Genomic DNA, 21,165 nt, shown 5'->3' on the forward strand with positions numbered 1-21,165 from the left:
ACTACTAGTAGGCATGGGTAGCTTCAAGAATTGATTTGATTAAAGTTAATTTACCTTTCATTGAAATCAGTAAAGTAGCAACCTAAAATTGTCTTCTCCACTTTCTCAAAGAACCAAAGCCAAGGTTTGTAGCCTTAAGAGTTTTCCTTTAGCATAAACTCTAGATATTTTAATCCTTGTTAAAGTCAACTTCATTAAAGGGAAGATATTGTTTTATCCCTTTGATATTTCTATCTACTCATCCAAAGAAAGATATAGAACTTTTAATGTTCATTTCCATTCATGTGGTTTTCCAAGACGTCCTTCAAGTTCCAACCTCTTTGATGGATCCCACCCTAAAAGGGAGTACAACATTGACAAATAGAAGATGAGATAGGGATACGATTCTGTCGATTTGAATTCATTTCAACCTTCCAATTTGTTTGTATTAATTAATTAGTGTGCTTAGGACTTTAACAACCATAGGGACAACAAAGGAGACATTGGGCACCCTGCCTTATACCTCTTACTGGTTTACAAAAGGGGGTGCTGATAATTTTATTAGTGCAACTAAAGAAGATGAGGGCAAGCATCCTTAAACCCAACTAGCGGAGGATAGATTGAATCTTGTATGGATAAGAATCAATGTTAGAAACAACCAATCAACTCTATCATGATCCTTTCACAAATCAATCTTAATAATTACCATTGAGGGGATCTTCTTTGCCTATTGAATCCTTGTTAGTGGGATTTGAACATTGTATGTACGGAAAATGGTAGAATGCTTTTAAAATGAGCGTGTTTGAAATTTCAAAATTTCCTATATTATTGGTATCGTAATTTCATTATTAGTATTGCGTTTAATTACCTTAAAAGCTTTTGTGGATATGTTAATTTTGTGTTGTACAATATGTTTATTTTTTCATTGGTGTTTAGGTTTTGGTCAAATATGATGGAGAAGGGAGTTTCTCTACTTGCTATTGATGAGGCCCATTGTATCTCTGAGTGGGGTCATGACTTTAGGTAAGTTCGTAATGATATTTGTTTGCAATCTTTGACATGAGGTTGCCTTAGGCTTGATTTTATAATTTTGATAGTTCATTCTTGTTCAACTTAGGTTTTTTCCGTGTTAATATTGTAAAATATGTCTTGATGGTTAAAAATTAAAATTGTTAAACACAAATGGTCAATGTTACATCTCAAGTTGCCTTATTGTCAAATATGTCATGGTTGTAAATTTTAACGTTTCAATTTTGTAGTAATTTATCAAATCAAGCATTCTATCTTTATAAACATTATTATTATTATTAGTATTGTTTAAATTTGATTACAATTCATGAATTGAGAAATGGAAAGAAATTGTATAAAATTTTCTTGTCTTACTCCTAGCCATCTCAGTCCTGTTACCACAAAATGTGTCACCCACGAAAGTGTAAAGTCCTGTTACCCACCACCAGTGGATGACCCCTATAGGAGAATTTTCCTAGATTTGTCTTCAGCCTGTGAAAATTCCTTGAAATGCAACAACTATAATTAATTCTCCTAACTGATTATTCAGTTTATTAATTTACTGATTAATATCAAATTAATCACACTGCAATTTCTTTACAAAATAAAATAAACACCGCGGAAAAAAATGTTGGAAACTGAGAAATGCTAGCACACAAAAATTGTGGCATCGTTATTTTTGGACAAAAGTCCCCAGAAAAACCCAATGCAGGAAAACCTGTGCAACAATGAGGGCTTTTATTATTATGCAACAATGAGAAATTATGAGTACAATCTTTGGATGTCCACTGACTATCCAATCAACAAAATAATCAGGCCAAAATATCTGTGAGGCAAATACGTCAACACCAGTTACACCACGCTTGTCCTAGCTCTGATAGCTAGCAAATCTAGTTGCTTGTACAACCTTTGCGTGAGCCTTTGTGTAGTTCTTGCGCAAACTCTACTCGCTATGCCCCATAACTATTGGAAAGACGTCTTGGCTGACTCCGCCTCTGGAAGTGACTTGCTTGGCCTCTTGGAGATTTTCTGGACCAACTGCAACTGAATCTCCTTTCCTCTTAGCAAAATCGATCTCCCTCTAAAGCTATCTGCGTAGGCTTTGGGAAGCCTCTCTAGGAATTGCGGCCCTTTTGCTGTTGACTCTTTGGAACTGGAAAACTTCCTTCAGAATCACTGTCTTTGCCCCTCTGATACTTGCTATTCGATCACTGACTCAATATTATCGCCGAATCACTTGCTACTGCAAAATCGAACCGCCTTGATCACTAAGTATCTGCATTGTTGTGATCTCCATCTACCCATCAACCTCTTCATATAATCTTCGGTTGGGACTCCAACTGCCAAGATTAAAACTTAATTGATGGTTGAGATCATCTCCAAGTCGACTCGGGTGAGTTTCTAGGGAATTCTCACCTTTCTTAGTTAATTGCTATTAATTAACCATTTTTCCTAAGTTAGACTTAGGAAATTTTTAATTATGGTCAGTGAATTTAATTGAGCTATCTCTAGATGGAATTTCCAGAAACGATTTCTGGGTTTTGGAGAACTCTTGTGTTTTAGCCTCTCCTCAAAGTCTCGAGACTAGAACAACATCCGATGCTACAAAAACTAACACTCCCTCTTAGCAAGGAAGGTGTTCTCTCTAATTAGTGCTACACAACTGTACAACACCCTATTTCTGTAACATCCTCCAACCACGTTGCTAATGTTTGACAACTTTAAATGCCTGCTACTATCCACCAACTATTGTGCTAACTCTGTTTCATATGCCATTGATGTTAGTTGAACCATGCTGCATATGTGCTGCTGCTGACATTGCACTGTACAACTTGTACTATTGCCAACTCTGCATTTCTACTGCAACTCAACTCCCTCTCAACTGTTGCTGCTGCTATTGCAACTTCTGCAATTGAGTAGCATACAAAATACCGAATGAACTGTGTCTCTATGCTGCAACTGTCTCCTGAGTCTCTGACTACAACTAGCCTCTGCACTGTCCTCTGATAAATCTGCGCTGTTGTTGATTCTGCTACTGAGTCTCCTCCTCTGCGTTCCTCAACATCTGACTGCCACTAGTCTGCCACTGTCACTTTGGAATCTGACTGCATCAACTGACACTGATACTCCTGCTACTGAATACTGTGGGCCCTTGTAGCAAGGGAATGATCCATGAGGCAACACCATCTGATGCTTGCCTCACTGGACCTTGCCCAAGTCTCTCTACAACTCTGGTACTAATGCTCCATATCACCGCACCTCACTCCTGGAGGTATAACTGCATACATGGCAAATTCTTCCTCCAACTTGGAGGATAACTTGTCTATCTCTGCGGATGTTACTGCCTGATCCTGCTTCTCCTTCTTGTCCTTCTTCCTCAGAGGACACTGAGTACTGTAGTGGCCAAACTCACCACCCTTGGAGCATTTGACCTTATATAGATCCTTTTTCTTCTTCTTCTCACCTCACGAGCCCTGTCTCTGACTGGGACCTTTTGCTTTCCCTATTGATGCAAGGGACACATTATCTTCCTCCTTTACACCTTTCAATCCCTTGCTGCTGCTACCCCTAATGGAGGTCTTCACTAGTGATCGTCTCATCTCCTCTTGCTGTAGGTCTGACCACATCCTGCCCCACCTTGGTAATGTATCTCGTCCTAAATGCCTTGGACGAATATTTCCCAATCCTTGGAGACACTGTTCAGGGCCAAACTCTCAAGCTCTTTATCTTGAGGTGCTTCTCCTACGGTTGCAAGCTGATCTTGGATATCTTGAATTATGGTGAGAAAGGGATCTATGCCTTCACCCTTCTGCATCTTGACGTTCCTCAACTTCTCTTTCAAGAAAATCTTCCGCTGCTTGAAAGGATTCTGGTATAGCCCTGAGAGAGCATCCCACATCTCCTTGGCCATATTCTTGGCTGATATTTGTGAGACTATATGGTCTCGTGCTCCATCTAGGGTCATCTGCTACGTCTTCGCCAACTCCTCCTTGAATTCTTTCAGTTGATCTGCATCAGCAAGTTTTGACACAACGTTCTCTGCATAGGTTTTCATACCATGCTCATCAAGGAGATAGGACATCCTGACCTTCCAAATGACATAGTTGGAGGCACCGTCCAATTTGTCTTGATCTCTAAGCCTAACTGTGGCCATCTTTGCAAAAGCTCAAAACTGGAATCTCTTCCTATTTTCTTGCTCGACTGCTTGTTTTGAAGCTTGCACTCCATCTTGGAATGCACATAATTGCTTTGTCTACCTCGCTCTGCCTTCAACTGCTTTTTGGGACTACTTGCTCAGCCTTTTCGAATATCCTCTTTCTGGAAAAGTGGTACACGAGCTATAACCCTAGCAACTAGAATTGGCTTGTTTGACAAACTTGCACAACCTTCTACAACTGGAAAAATTATGGATTTCCTCTAAAAAACTGGAACTAGAAACCCTCTAAGAAAATTTGGAAATTGCTCTGTGTGTGTGCTATTTCTCTTCCACCCGGCATTGGTTCGACTCTAGCTAAGTGTTGCAAAACCTTTTGTGCCTAGACAAGAAATTTGCTCTACGAAATACTGAGCTGTTGCTACTCCCTTTGCCTGTTGGAATTGCTTTTCTGGACAAGTCGAATTTTCTGCCACCCTGCAACTGAAAACCGATCCTTTTGTCCAACAATTCACATTGCCTCGCTAGGCTCTATGCAACCTCTGAAAATTTCGGTTTGCTGCTCCTAAACAAAGAAATTTTCTTCTTTCGCTTCTGAGCTTTCTGCTAGTCAAACTCGCTCTGATACCATGTGAAAATTCCTTAAAATGCAACAACTGCAATTCATTCTCCTAATTGATTATTTAGTTTATTAATTAACTTACTAATATTGAATTAATCACACTGTAATTTCATTGACACTTGTCTGAAAATCAAATTAGAAACACGTTCCATATTGCTGCATGGAAGTGCACACCTCCTATTTTCTAGGGGTGTGCAGTTGGCTAACTCCGGGAACTGCGCAGCTCACTGGCTGAAGGGATTGTGTAGTTCAGTGAGACAAGGGGTTGCGAAGTTCAGTGTTTCAGTGGATTGCGCAGTTTACTGTTAAATAGGGTTGCGTAGTTTGCTTTCACAGTTGATTGCGTAGTTGCATGTTGATTTTCCACGATCTTGGGTCTAGGATAGAATCTTAAAATCTCTGACGCTACCAAACCAAGAATCTCAACGATACTACTTTGCACAGCGAAATATAAGCAATGGTAAATCACGTGTGCATAAAATATAGACAACTTTTTACAATTTTCAACTCAACTTCGTTATATTAAACAACATATTATACAACAGCCTAGGGCTCCCATACTAGGGATAATGGCTCTCATACATCCACTAATACAAGATACAAAACTGGGGCTTGGTGTCAGTACATTGATGACCAATTTGCCCTCAACAAGATACTTTGACCATTTGGCTATCGCATGCTCTCTCAGCTCCTCTCGGTTGTACTCTGTACCTGCCTGGTCCTTCAGCCCCCGATCTGCAACACTGCCTCTATCAACGATCCAAGTCCTTTTGGCCACTGAACCTCGACTATCCAATCTGCTTACTAGTTGATCGTTCGTCCATCAACGCATCAACACATCGAGACTCCTATCGAGTTGTTCACAACTCCGTTTGTGAACAACTCTTAATCCACCCACTATTGCTCCTCATCTACTCAGGTACTTCAACCCGCTATGGTCTTCCTGCGCTGCTTCAATGAAGACCAACATAGGGCACGGAGGGCTACCACCTATCATTGCAAGATGTCCATCTCCCACAATGAACACGGGCTAGGAGGATTGCCCATCATCTGCTGTAGAAGTCCTTCTCCACGCACAAGTCTAAGGCTCCACAAATTCCTCTTGGTTGATCAGACCCTTGAGCTCAACAACTGCGACGCTTGCAACCACCTAAGTCCATGAAGATGGTGCACACCGGGCTCCAACTTGGACACTTTCATGTTGTCCTCCAGCAGATCATAAATGGCTAATCCACATCCACACTTGGTACACTCTCACGCTGCCCTCCAACAGACCACAAGTGACTAAGTCTGCTGTAGCATCTGCTCCTAGTTAGGGCATTCAACACCTAGGAAAACCCTCCACATGGCTGTTAACAGACTTCACCAATCAGTTCTCTCATAGGACACCCTCATCCACCTAGCATCCAACCATCAACCAAGGAGACATCTGCAACTTACTGCTGCTGTGATCTTTGCCTTGAGATATGTGCATGTACCAGACTGGTTAGGGCACATCAACAAACCCACACCAGTGCCCATTCTCTGCGTTCACCTTTCTCCAATAGACTGCTTCACTTGCTGTTCATTTAAGGCATCAAGGAACAATAGTAAAGCTTGAGGATACTGCTTACAACACCCTACACCATACCTGTACCTTCCAGCAATACAAATCTGCCCAAACTCATGGAGAAAAGGTTTGTTTAGGCTGCGGCCTTCAAAGGATAAATGTGGCTGGGTTAGAGGGTCTTTCCTAGGTCTCTCAGCCCACTCAGATCTCCCTCCTCAACGCTGCTGCTTCATCTCTGATCTGCGGCCCAAACAGTATGTACTAACACACTTAAACAATGCACAAACAATCCCTAACATACCTCTGTGACAACGACTTAGGATCTGCACTTATGGACTGTTTTAATCAAGGCAAGACACGTCCCAAATGCTCCTATACATGCCCCAGACCTTTGGCCCTGTTCCTCAGAAATCTGCACTCCTAAAACAGACCCAAACTCATGCTCCTAGCCTTCTTCGTCGTCCCTTAATCTCGCTGTCCAATCCCAAAAGTATTCTTTGATATTGATGCTCTTTGGATGTGTGAAATAACTCCAAGATTACCTCTTATTTATATCCAACAAGAGGTCTCCAATGAATTTTTCAAGAGGGCTAAACTAGCCCTAGCCGACATGCTTTCCTTGACAAATTAGCCCACACATAACTTAAAAAATTCATAACTCAACAACGACAACTCGGAATTGGACGATTCTCGATGCGTTGGATTCGTCTCGACATCTACTATCATCCTCATCCATCACATATTGCAATATCATCATGGTTTTGGCCCAAACACCGATGGGTGCAAAACCCTAGGCTTGGGTTTCAAGCCCACAAGGCCACTTGTGGATCTCCTTCCTCCAAACCCTCGATCCTCAAGGCTTGGAGTACCTCCCAAGCTACAAAAATCAACATTGCATGCCTCGAGGGATTGTGCAGCTCACTCTGACAAGGAGTTGCGTAGTTCCTCAAGGCAAGGCATGCAATTAGTGCTAATCGAGGCGAGACTCAGCTTGTGTTTGCAAGAAGTGCTTTGCTTGTCTTCAAAAGTTGAGCAACTACTGTCGCCAAGGCCTAAATATCATCATGGAAAGCACAGTTAAAACATCACAAACTTAGTATGAAAGAATGAGTCGTTACGACACCTAGTAAAACAATAAGAAAACTTGATGCAAGTTGAAATGATAGTTCTTATGGTGAGAGGAAGGCTCCAAAATCAATGCATGGGCAAAATTTTGAAGGGGTGTTGTAGTAGCTACAACACCACCCCTTCTACCTTGAGGTTATATTTCACTTGGTTTCCTTCCTTCACAGAGTCAGATCTTACAGAGATTTAGTTGTTGGGAGAGATCGATACCCCTACCTTGCGCTTTGTTCCTCGAAGGCCCTCACTTTAGCTCCCTCAGGCTGAGCACGTGGTTGGTCCTCAGATGTATCTCGACTTCTCTAGTCACTGGCCATCTCGCCAGAGCGCCTCCCCCCTTTTAGATTTTCCCTTGATGCTCTGAGCCATCTTCCATCGCCTAGGCAAATACTGAACCTATCCATCAAAGAGGATATCTACAAATTGTACATTCAAATCACTTGGACTTCACCCTCGACAAGCCTGGGCCCGAAGATGTCCATCTACCTTGAACAATTTTTGCAGTTACAGGATGGTATCATCGTCTTCTCCCCATACTCGCGTAGACATTGGATGCACTCACTCAGGACCCCCTTAGGAAAACTCTGAGTTGGTTCTCACCGACTCTGAGTGGAGATTGACCACCATATACCATGATTTGATAAGATTTGCTAGATATGTCACATATAGGAGCCAAAGACAGAGCGACTGTTGACACCTAATCTTCATGATTGGGTGAATTTTATGTAAATAATTAAATTAGGTTCCTTTAAATGATATGAAAACCTTCTGAATAGTAAATTTTTCATTTGTTTTGCTCCAAGGATGTTGGTTTGTGTAAATTGTAAGCCTCTTGCAATTTGTTTTCGCACCTTGGCTGTGGTGTGTTTACTTCAATTATTTTTGTGAAAGTGTGTAGGTAGGAGTTCATGGTAATAGTGTAAAATTTATTGGCAATTCAAAGAAGTGCAACTAATTTTCAATAATAATATTGTACAATTGCTTTTAGTGAGGTGCTACAAAATAATTATTGTAGTTAATAACTATGTGACGATGATCATTAATGGAAGTATGATGGTTTTGAATAATAGAACGACATTACATAAAATAATGTAGTGATTAAAAGAACAATTTCTTCAGAAACTATGGTAATACGATTTTGAATATTGTTTATTGTAATTGGGAGACATCAATAAATAGTAGACTTGTACACTAATAATTGGGTTCGTTGGCCTTGTAAGATATGTTCATTACATTCACAAAGTAAATCATTCGATTTTATGTGTAAATCATTGCTTTACATTATCTGTCTTTCCTCAATTAATAACACTTAGGACGTTGTTTACTGAATGAATATTTAGAATCAAATGTTGATTTGTTTCAACATTTTTTTTACGTGAATAGGAATTCCAATATTGTTTTATAATCTTCCTAATAGCATGGCTTTTTTATATTTTGAGTATGTGATCGACACATCTCTAGTTTTTTGGGTGTTTTACAGGGAAGAATATAAGCAGCTGGATAAATTGCGCCAATTTCTTCCAAATGTGCCATTTGTTGCCTTGACAGCAACTGCGACTAAGAAGTATGCCTAAATCTCAATCTTAGTTTTGGTAGAGAATTTCTAGTGGAATAATGATGGTAGGAAAGTTTTCATTCCTGTAGTTATTTAGAGATTCATTCCTTTATTTTTTTTTGTTTCCTTCATTGATGGACAGTATTTTTCTATCAATTCTTAGTAGAATCTATATTCATTTCTCTAAACTCTAGATTTATGGTGGTGATTACATTGTCATTTTTGATTACTTTTAGTTCTTTTAATATCTTGTTATGATTCCACCTTGATAATGTTGACGAAAATTTCACGCACAAGTTAAAAATCACTCAAAAATACACAACATCACATTCCCCATTGCAAAATGAGAAATTGCCAATTGGAAATTGTGATTTTGACCAAAATTTGGAAATGTCATGCCATGATCATATAAAATAATTAGTTGATGGAAAATTTACCCTCAAGTGATGAGTTCAGATTTTTGAAGGGTTATAAACTTATATGTTTTTGCGGTGGTTAGGGATTGAGATCAAAGGGGTTTATTATCATGAATAATTTTTCTTAAAAGGGCCAAACAATCATTCTTGTTGCCATAAAACATTTATTTTGAAGTGGGAATTGATTTCTATCTACCTGCACTTTTCATATTCCTAGGTGCTTCTTAAAATTACACCTTCTAACTAGCTTTTTTCCGATATTTATGCGAGCATTTTCAAAGTGCATGTTTCTTGCCTCTAATTATTGCTTTTTCTATGGGTCATCAAATGATTTATGCCTTCTTTTTTCCATCATTCTTTGATTTTCATTTTTTCCCTTGAATATTTGCCTTGCCAATATGTCAGATGTTTTGGACCTATTTTGGTAGTATGGTAAACCAGAAGATGGGACAAATTGATAAAGATTGAATAGTAATTAGTGTGTGCAGTCCATGATAGGAGGGATTAGCTACTAGAATCCTAAGGAAGGAGGTTGCGGTTTGTAATCAATCATCCCTGAAAGTTGTGGATGCTGCCCAACAAGCTTTTTATGAAAATGATAAGAAGAAAGAGGCAGTGAACCTTGTTACCCACCAAAATGGGTAGCCTCATAGGAGAAAACTTTTCTCCTACTTTTGACAGCCAATGAACCAACAACCCCTGATATTCACTTCTTGATTATGATATGCCAAATGCCTCCGCCATTTGCAGCAGCCATGCACTTCTCATCATCCAAAATTCCTCTTTTATGAACTTGGGGTGTTACTCAACAGGTACTTTGATCATTTTGCAATCAGGTGCTTATTCTTGATGTTTTGGGTATTTAGTATGGATAAAGGAGTGATCTGGAAAATTGACTGATCTTGACTGTAAATCTATTCTCTCACCTTACCAGAGGGGTTAAACCTTAGCCCTGGCTCCTAGTCTAGTGGGACCTCCCTTGAAGCCTTAGGGTTGTAGGTGTAGAAAATTGTACACCCAACCTGGTTTCTGTTTTAGGAATCACATCAGTTTAATGCCGAACCCAACATATATTTTTGCTGTTGTTCTTATACATGAATATTTGCTAAAACATGAAACGCATAAGCCTACTCTACTCTCACTTTCTCTGAGAATAAATGCAGCAGTCACAAAATTTCACATAGTGATTTTTGGTCCAAAGACCCTGTAAAAACCCCGAAGGAAAAAGCAGTGAGAGAGATAAATTTTATTTCTTATCAGATAATTTTATAGCTTTAAATAACAACAATTAAATCTACTTATCTCCCTTGAAATTTGTGCCCAAAATTTCCTTGGAGAAAGTTCTGTAGCTGTTCCTTGAATTCTTGAACTGGCTACCTTGATTTTCGTGCCCTTCAAACTAAAACAATCAACAGGTTGCTCCTAGAAATTTGTGCCCATAGGCTGCCTTCAATTTCAAGCCTCAAATTACCTTGAAAATCGAGCTCTAACAACCTAAAAGAACAGTGCTCAACCACCCTCGAACAACCTCAGATTTCATGCCTCCTCTTTGCAATAAATGCAGCCCAACTGCTTTGAAAATCACACTGTCCTTGCCTCTAATTCTGTGCCTGTTCTCTGCCTTGGAATTCGTGCTACCTGGCTACTGTCTTTATTGCTGTACCTGCTGTACTTTTCCCTTCTCTGCTAAACTTCTCCCTTGGATCTCCTCCTCTTCTCCAAATCTCATGAAGAATAAAACAAATTCTGCCTGTTCACCCCCCCTCTCCTTTTATAAACTAATTAATTACTAAAACCACTAATCCTTGATCTCAGTGGTCAAGATTAAATCTTGCCATCTCAAGATCAATGGTTGTGACATAATCTCTCGTTGAGACAACTTAAGTCTCTTTTAGAAAAGGCCACTTTCTAAAACCACTTAGGCCACTCAAACTTTATAAAGTCACTTTTAGTAATTAAATAGAAAAAACTACTTTGTAAATTTATAAAATTGCTTTATAAATAAAGTTACTTTTTGCATAATGGGTTCACTTTGCCACTTTTCCTAGGCTAGGCACAAAGCACTAGGAAACTCTTTCTTGGTACCATTTATCAACAATAGGAGGGGCACTGCTTGGAAAACCTGGATTGAAGTAGCGTGTTCATTCTTCCCTACACCATACTTAACACTTTCCATGTCACATTGTAAACCCTTCATATACCATCTCCATTCTTCGAGTCTAACTTTTCATTGGTTCATTGGGATTTGGTACCCTCTTATCCGTATACTTGAGTAGGGCTGAGAAACATTGCCCTGGAGGATGATGCAACTAAAAGAATAGAAAAGCATAATATGGCCACAAATAAAAGAAAAAGAAAAGTCAAAATGCAAAAAATGGCCGGGGCATAAGTTAGCTCTTGGGAAAAGCCTAGCATGAACTCTACCCTCCTCATTAGCCATCACCCTCTTCTTAACCACTTGATGCTCCATCTCATCAAAATGAACCCTTGCATGGCCCAACCCTAATGAGCGATAAATTGCCTCATCATAAGGGGTAAATTAAATGTTATATCATAAAAAGGAAGCTCTAACCCTTGAGCTATGCACCCAAAATAAAAAGCATTATTATGAAGAAGTAAAAGGCACATTAGAGGGGTGGAAAAATCAAGCCGAGTAGGGTAAATCATGCCTCCACAATTGCTCCGTCCATTACATCCATACACTTAGGATGTGGACTCCCATTAACTGGTCCCCCTTGACCATGGCACTTGGCCATGAAGCCTTTCCCCCTCCATTGCCACTCATTCACACCAATATCTATTGATTGAAGGGTTAACGTTGGAAATGCCATCTTCCATTGGGGGCTAGAAGCACCTAATAGCTTTTACTATTAGCCACCCCTACCAAAGTAGGGAACACCTTTATGGGACTTGGTCTAGTTAGATATTGGAAGGTGACCCCATTTTGAAATGTCAATATGCCCTTAACATACAAGTTTGGTCCCACTTATATGCTCATATGATCTTAGTCTTTAATGAATGGTTGCTTTCATTGGAGTTTAAGTTGGCCTTGCTAGGTAGTCCACAATAGCACATGCAGTGTTGAGAATTTGATAGGGCAATGAATATGTTAATTCTCTTAACTTGATAACTGTTTGTGTTATCTTTTACTTATTAGCTTTGTTCGTTATTATTCCAATGTGCAATACATCAAACAACTACCAAAACAGTAAGAACAATGACACAGTATATAGGCTGAAAGCCAGGGCCAAAACCCCTCCTCTTGAGGGGAAAACCGTAAATCTCTTCTTTGCTTAGATCTTTCAATTAACGAATACCATGACCTAGAGACTTAGACAAATACCCTCCAAGATCAAGTCTACCACGACCTCTTGCTGCAATATCTTCGACCTCCCAGTAGATCTGAAATTCTGCTCCCCAACAACTGCTGCTGCTTCTCTAGGAGACTTCGATCTCCCTCTAATAGCCTTCCTCTTGACTTCGCTTGCCTTGTCTTGAGTCTTACAGCTTCTAAGATGCCCTAAGAGACCTTCACTTGCCTTCTGGGCCTTCCCTTCTCTAAGATGCCAAGAAATGCTTCGACTTGTTCGACTACCTCTTCTTCGCACTTCCTTCTTCGACTTCTTCTTCTTTTGCTTCTTCACATAAGAGATGAGTGAGTGAGTGATCCAAGTGGAGGACGAGTTCCTTTATATATAGGCTTCTTCAAGGGTGGACGTGGCTCTTCATGTAGGTCGACTTGACAACTCATTAGGCCGACTTGATCTTGGAGGTATTTTGACACTTTAAAGACAAAATTATTTTTTCTTTACAATTTACAATGTGCCCATAGGGTCTTCAATATATGACAATGACTCTTATACCTAGGACAAACCCTAGAAGCACTCAATGGGTGCTTGACCTATAAAATAAAAGAACTTGAGCATGAAACCCATGCTCCAATAATAATAATAACTTCTTTTCATTTTATATTTACAAGAATACATTTCACACTTATGAAGACCGAACCTAGTTACACATTTTTCAACACTCCCTCTTAACTAGGGAGGTATTCATAAGAGGTACATGGTCATTCTCAATCTGAAGAGATCTCATAAGAAGAGTCGGATTGGTAACCCATCTGTCTAGCATCATATTAACCAGCATTGTCACATAGCAAGGCCTTGACTAACAACTCTATCTCTCCACAAGATCAGAGCACAATGCTGGCGAGACCAATGATGTATAAATACCATTCATCGTTGTCTCCCAAGGTGTTGAAGAAAAGTGTAACTAGGTTTGATTTTTTACCACAAAATATAATTATGATTTTATAATAAAGAAACAAATGTTTATTGTATTCCTTGCATCATGGGTTTCATGAGCAAGAAGTGTTTTATCTAGTTCAAAGACTTCTTCTTGATGTCTTTAGGATTTATGAATATAATTACAAAAGTTATGTTACATAAGGAGAACTCATACTCCAAGACGTTGTCACTATCTCTCACCATCAGTGAAAACGAATAGAACAGTCTTCATATGAATATGTCGGCCCAAACCAAGGATCTTATGTCGGCCTTCAAAGGTAACGCATGAACCACTATAAGTATGCAAGTGATCTCACTCCAAAAGGACAAGAAGTTAACTCGATACATCTACGTATCTTGGTGAAGAATTACAGTGATACGAAGGCAATTACAAGTTTCGGGTAAAGGAGTCTCTGTCTTCATCGCAGTGATATGAAAGAATGGTGAAATACATATATCTTTGTTTCGAAGTAAGGCAACCTCTGTTTTTCATTACAGTAATACGAAGAAGGGTTCCATCACAGATTCAGATATCCTCTGTCTCATCGTGTGCAAAGAATCAATCACTATCTTGGGACAATACTCTTATAAGGATATATATATATATATCTATATATATATATATATATATATATATATATAACATGATTTGGAGATAGAGATCATCGGAGTTAGAACAGTCTTGTCAAGTAAAAGAACTTGGCATAAGATCAATGTCAAGGTTTTAGAGGCCGAGTTTCTCCAGTGCTATGACAACTAGAAGGAGAAAGAACTTAGAAGTATGTGAAAAGAATGACTGTGCAAAATTCGTGAGATAGTGACAAGCGTCTTTCCTTATCCTTAAATATCTCTAAAATCTGAGTTGATGAAGGCTTCTCTCATATAACTCAGTGATCCTATCCAAATCTTCAAAATTATTTATACTATAGGAGGATGGGGAATTTTTATTTACCTTCTGTCTACTCTCCATAACTCCCATCCAATTTTCCAAGGACAAATGATGCTCTTTTCCAACTACATTGATTTGCTCACTTGTTCCCACCATATCTCCTTCTAGGATCCTTCTTGCATAAGGACAAGTGAGTTCATCATGTATGTCATCAGAAGGTCTACAATAAGGCATGGAATCATCAACTATGTTCGTAGACTCAAGTGGATTAGGTGGCCTATAGTCATTGGGAGGTCCTTTATTTTGCCATCTATCGTTTCCTCTATTTGGGAATCTCCCACCTTGATTTCTTTCCATGGCCACTAATCATTTTGGATAGCATTCATTTGACCGGTGTGATTTGCCTCCATATTCTTGATGAGTTGGGTTAACTCCTTAATAGGATCATGTGTAGTCTCTTCTTTGGCCTTGTTTTTGGAATCATTCGGTTTCGATGGCCCTCTAGTGAAACCAGGAAGTTCAGACTTTCCTGATTGCTTTCTATCCTTTTCCATTTTTAAGGCTTCAGTTTGAGCTACACCTAAATTCACAGGCTCCTTACTCGTCAACTTATAAGCAGTGTCAACACCAAAAAATTCAGATATGAGCATAAAAGAAATTCATCAGGAGGTTTAACAGTAGCAAGCATGCTTTTTATTAATCCATTGAATCTCTTGTTAAACTCCTCCATGGTTTCGTTCTCATTTTTTTTCATATTGCTAATGGTGTTGATCAAATGCCTATTTTCCTTCTTCTCTCCAAACTTATCTAAAAATGCAGTTAGAATGGCTTGTAAAGAGTTATACGAGTTAGCAGGTTGCTCAGTGAGCCATTCAAGAGCATCCTCTTCTAAATATAAAACAAAAAGTCTCATCTTCACATCCTCATAATTAGTAGTGTTACACCATTTAAAGATACAAACATTAAAGTTTTCACATGTGATGTAGCATTAATGGCATTGTTAGCTTGAAAGGAAGGCAACTTTTCAATAGCCTTGTCATGGATATTGTGAGGATAGCCATTTATGTTAGTGAAGTCACAAGGAGCAAAACGATCATTCATGATGCTAGTCTCTACTTGTTCCTGAAAAAGCAAATGAATATAAGAAATAGCCTCTTGCCCAAGACTAGCAAGAGCTCTATTATGAGAAAGTCTATTCAACCTCTCTCTAAAAACCCTTTCAGGATCAGGAGAGGGGCTAACTAGACCACTTGAATTTCTCCTAGTAGAGACTCTTGCAAAATTTGGATTGAGTGGAGTCGCCACTTGAGCAAGAATCTAAATCTAAAGTTCAAAAATGCTGAAGCCAAAAGGTCAGTCGATTTTTGAGGTACGAGAAAGCTTGTCCCTGGCAACGATGCCAAAAATGTTAAGATGCTGCCACCTACACCTACCTACAAGTCAGTGAGAAAAGCCTTCAACCCCACAAGGTGTGGTTGGTGGCAGGGAACTCAGAGAAAGGGATGTCACACTAAATTTCTTCTCTCTCCGTTTAAGCTATCTCCTAGGTTAGCTGAGGGGGGTGGTCCCTAATGAAAAGTTAAGTTAAAAAGGATGTGAGTTTCTAGGAGAATTTTTAGAGTTAAATAGATTATCTCTTTAAGATTTATAAGCAAAAAAATGATATGAGCAATAACCATCATAAGATAAGCATGAAATACATAAACAATCAGTGCCTTCCAAGTATTTGCTCTTTAAGAAATGAAATTTTATTTTGTTTAAAATGAAGGTAGAATGCTTCAAAAATTGAAAGCAAAGCAATCTTGAAATGGAGACAAAGATGACATGAAAGAGTCAAAATGATAATCTACAATTAGTGTACAATAACTAGTTCAAGACATGCAAGTAAAACTCCATATTTGTCTAGTTAAAACAATGCTTTAGGTAGCAAATAAAATCCTTGTAAGCACAAGATATTGATCAAGAAAAATATTTAATTTAAATTTATGTGATCTTAGTAGGCTAGAGGAAAGGAAACTCCCTCTTTCAAAATCGTTTGATGAAATCCTTGAGGCAAGCCGATTGGGTCCTTCTATTCTTGATCTTGGGAGTTAGTTTGTCTATTGGAGAGCTACACCACGCCCAAGTAAATCCTTCAACCAAATCTAAAGATCTCTACACATTTGGAAAAAGATGTCAACAATCATAAGGGATTAGATTATACAATGGAGGAGAAGGCTAAAGATTTCACCAAAAACCTTCTAGTGCTCCTCTTCCTAGAGTATTTCTCTAACTCAAAAAACCATACAAGATAGCTTGCATATGTTAATGTTAAAATTGGCAACCAGGGCAAAACTTCATGTGGGTCATCTTATTCATGGCTGATAATATTTTTATTAGATTCCTCTCGTCGAGAGGTGTAGGATTCATATAAAGATCATCCGATTCCGATAAGTATTCATGGAGATATGAATTTATTTTGATTATGGAATTATTATCAAGCCGGCCTACAACTCATGTAGGCTCAGAAGCCCAACAGTCGCATCTATTCACCCACCAACGTTGTGTATAAATATAAGAGGACTTTTCCTCATTTGGACTCACTCATCTCATCACATCTCTCTCTCTCTCTACTACGCAGAAATGAGTCTCTTCTCTACTGCGCTGAAATGGGTCTCTCTCTCACACATTTGAAGCCGGAAACTACTGAAACTGAAGCTGCAACTGCAGAAGTAAAGATTGACCTGCGTGGCCTAGAAGATCTCCTCTTTGGAACTGCGCTGTAGGTTCATCTGAACCTCCTCTGAAAGCCACAACTTTTGGTGGTGGAATGAAGTCAATCCGATGAACGGTTTGCAAGATATCGACTGCCCTAGTTTGAAGCCAGAAACTGGTGAAACTGAAGCTGCAACTGCAAAAGTAAAGATTGACGTGCGTGGCCTAGAAGATCTCCTCTTTGGAACTGCGCTGTAGGTTTATCTGAACCTCCTCTGAAAGCCGCAACTTTTGGTGGTGGAATGAAGTCAATCCGACGAACGATTTGCAAGATATCGTCTGCCCTAGTTTGATAATGAAGCCGCTAATGCTGATGCTGTTGATCTAGGGTTTGCTACTGCTGATATGAATTAGATTTATTGTACTATTTCTCTCTGCTGAATTATTGAAGATAAAAGAAGATTTGATCAAAGGGTTTCCCCACACATTGTGGGGTTTGTCCTTGGCTAGCCGCCACATCTTGTGTCTCTTGTCTTGGCTTGTTTTCTGTCGATCGTTTAATGTTCTATCTCCACTTTACTTTATGTACGTGTGATTGCTAATCTTTGGAATATAATAAGGAAAAGAAGTAAACTGTTATAAGCATAGAACATACCATAACTTAACATGGTATCAGAGTTGAGGTGAAGACAAAGCCCGAGCAAGAGCAAGAGCAATCATCGAAGAGAATATTGGCAAGGCTATCCTAAAAGAACTATGGGGTCCTCAACACTCTTTCCTGCTAAAGACAAGCTCCGTGAGAAAGCTGACTATCACGGATGGAAGATGTCTATCGATCTAACCCTTGAGAATCAAGGAGTGTTGGATCATGTGAAAGGCAATATTGTTGAGCCTCCATCAAATGCATCCGATGCTGCTTGGAACAAATGAAAAAATGGAGAAGTCAAAACAATAGAAGATCATCCGGGACTCTATCGACAAGCACTTGGTGGCCTACATCTCTGAAGTGGACACCTCCAAGGAAATCTACGATAGACTGGTGAGTTTATTTAAAGTTAATGATGCAAATCAAGTTTTGTTTCTTAGAAATAATCTGAGGGAAATCAAGAAGGGTAAAGATGAAAGTATGCAAGTATACTTCTTAAGAATCACCGAGATCAAGAACAATCTCCTATCTATTGGGGAAACTATTACTGACAGAGAAATGGCACTCACAACTCTTGGAGGATTGCCATTTGAATGGTATGTGTTCAGGACTACTCTTTTGAACTATAATGTAATTCCTGGTTTCGAGGAATTAATGGCTAGATGCATTCAAGAAGAAACAAGGGAAGAAGTGCAAGAAATGCCCATGCCTAAAGGTCCTCTTGCTGCCTTTTCTTCTCATGCAAATAAAAGAAATAATTCCGGGACTAAATCAAAAGGAAAGGCTGGACCTAAGGCTAGAAGAAAATGAAGATGTTACATTTGCGATAAAGCAAGTCACTATGTATGAGATCATGAGCATCATGATGAATGAGATCATGGACATAAAGGGCAACATGAGATCATGGACATATAGGATAGCATGATGATGATGCACACTAGTTTGAGCAGCATTATGATGGATAAAATCATGGACATGGGCAGCATGATGATAATCATGATTAGAGAAGCATGGTACAGTATGCAGTGGTGCAACTCGAAATCCCTCTGATGGCAATCAAAGGAATGACAAATTCAACAACAAAGGTAAGAGGAGAGCTGGGAATCAAGGAAGAGGACAAGCATTCAAGAGGGCTCGAAATTCTAGGATGTATTAAATGCACCTGACCTCAAAAGGAACCTAGTGTCCATCTTGGCAATGGAAGACAGAGGCTACAAGGTAACCTTCAGCAATGGCAAGGTATGTATATGGAAAATAATGTTAAAGATGCCTTTACTCTTGGGTTTAGTGTTGATTCATTATATCAGGTCGATGGAAGTTCGCTAGGTGTCATGTCTTGTGACACAACTCTTTAGTCCGAACTTTGGCATCGGAGGTTTGCTCACCTTCATTACAAAGCTCTACCCGATGTAGGACAGATGGTAACAACGATGCCCGAATTCCAAGTAGAGAAAGAAGGTGTATGTCCGGGATGTGCCAAAGGAAAGCTCAAAAGGGGACCATTCCCCTCAAGCCAAAGCAAGACCTCCGATATATTACAATTGGTTTACTCAGGCATACCTGAGGTTGGCATTAAGAGGGAGACTACTACACCACATACTCCTGAGCAGAATGGTGTGGTGGGAAGGAAGAACCACACGATGATGGAAGCTGTCCGGGCCATGCTACATGATCAAAGACTTCCAAAGTTTCTATGGGCTGAAACTACAATCACCGCCGTATATGTACAAAATTGATGCCCTCATCAAGCATTGGGTCCCTAAACTCCTGAAGAAATGTTGACCACCGGTCAAAGGGAAGTCGTGATTAGTCATGATGTCACCTCTGACAAAGATATGGCTCTCAGCAAGGTGGACAATCTGCTGACTTTGAGTAGCTCTCAAGAAGCCGACACCAGGGAACCGAAAGAAAAGGATGATGAATCAATGCCTGATGTAGAAGAACCCATGGATCCGATTGATCCTCATCCACATGAGCCTTCCTCTTCTAGGAAGAGGCCTTCATGGCTTAGGGGGATACTTGATGATGCTGAAGGACATGCTGCACCCTGAGGAACCTTCCATCAAAGTAAGAAACTTAATAGGTATAAGGGATACCTGACCATCATGAGCACGATCATACAAAATGAACCTTCATCATTCTGAGATGTCATCGAGCATTAACTATGGAAGGATGCTATGACCATAGAATATGAGTCTATTATGGAGAATGATGTCTGGGAAGTAGTTCCCAGACCCTGCACAAGACAATTGTTACTTCAAAATGGCTTTACAAGATAAAACATGCAGCAAATGGAAGTATGGAAAAGTATAAGGTTCATTTTGTTGCTCGTGGTTTATCCCAGAAGGGAGGTATAGACTATGATATTTGCACCTGTTGCCAGATATACGACCATTCGCTTGATCATAGCCCTTGTGGCTTCACAAGGATGGAACCTACATCAGATGGATGTTAAGACCGCGTTCTTGCATGGTTCTATCAAAGAAGAGGTCTATGTGGAGCAACCTGAAGGATTTGAGATTTATGATTGAAAATCTCATGTATGCAGGTTGAAGAAGGCTCTCTATGGGCTGAAGCAAGCACCCCGAGCATGGTATGAGAGGATCGATAGCTACTTGATGAAGCTGGGATTCACTAGGAGTGAAGCTGATCCTAACCTTTACTTTAAGGTTGAAGATGACAAGCCTCTCATACTGGTGTTGTATGTGGATGACCTCTTTCTAACAGGTGCAAACCCTCTCATTCACAAATGTAAGAGGAAGATGGCTTCTGAATTTGAAATGAAAGACCAAGGACTTGAAGTGTGGCAGAAGCCAAGGGAAATTTTCCTATCTCAAGGAAAATATGTGGTAAAGATATTGGAAAGATTTGGTATGATGGACTGCAAGCCTGTGACTACCTCGAGGATCTTAACTTTTAGAAGTTATATGGTAGTGATGTCGGACCAGACTTGGGAAATGCCTCTGAGTTTCAAAAACTCATTCGCATTGATGTTCTTGGTGAACCTCCGTTCGAACATACGTTCGAACATACGTTTTGCAGTTAGCATTGTGAGCTCATATTTGGTTGAGCCTCACTGGATTGATGCCTGGAATCTTCTGAGATGTCTTTAGGACACAATCTCTCATGGATTAAGATACGCTGCCGGAGATGTGAGACTACTTGGATATACTGATGTTGATTGGGCAGGCAGTGTGGTGGACCGTAAGAGCACTTTCGGGTACTGTTTCACCTTGGGATCTGCT

At 39.6% G+C, this 21,165-nt stretch overlaps 1 protein-coding gene across 2 annotated transcripts in view; it reads left to right on the forward strand.

Annotated features, from left to right (window-relative positions):
• The window catches only part of LOC149158996 (uncharacterized), a 427,796-nt gene that overhangs the window by 53,709 nt on the left and 352,922 nt on the right, over positions 1-21,165 (forward strand). For both annotated transcript variants that reach the window (XM_089436389.1, XM_089436388.1), the window contains exons 5-6: positions 916-1,002; positions 8,915-8,998. In XM_089436389.1, the coding sequence (XP_089292515.1) occupies positions 916-1,002; positions 8,915-8,998 (171 nt within the window). The remainder of the gene's footprint in view (positions 1-915; positions 1,003-8,914; positions 8,999-21,165) is intronic.

Source organism: Pinus tabuliformis, chromosome 5_2 (genome assembly GCF_031772625.1).
Source record: "Pinus tabuliformis cultivar Carrire ecotype Pingquan chromosome 5_2, CPIR1, whole genome shotgun sequence".
NCBI lineage: Eukaryota > Viridiplantae > Streptophyta > Pinopsida > Pinales > Pinaceae > Pinus > Pinus tabuliformis.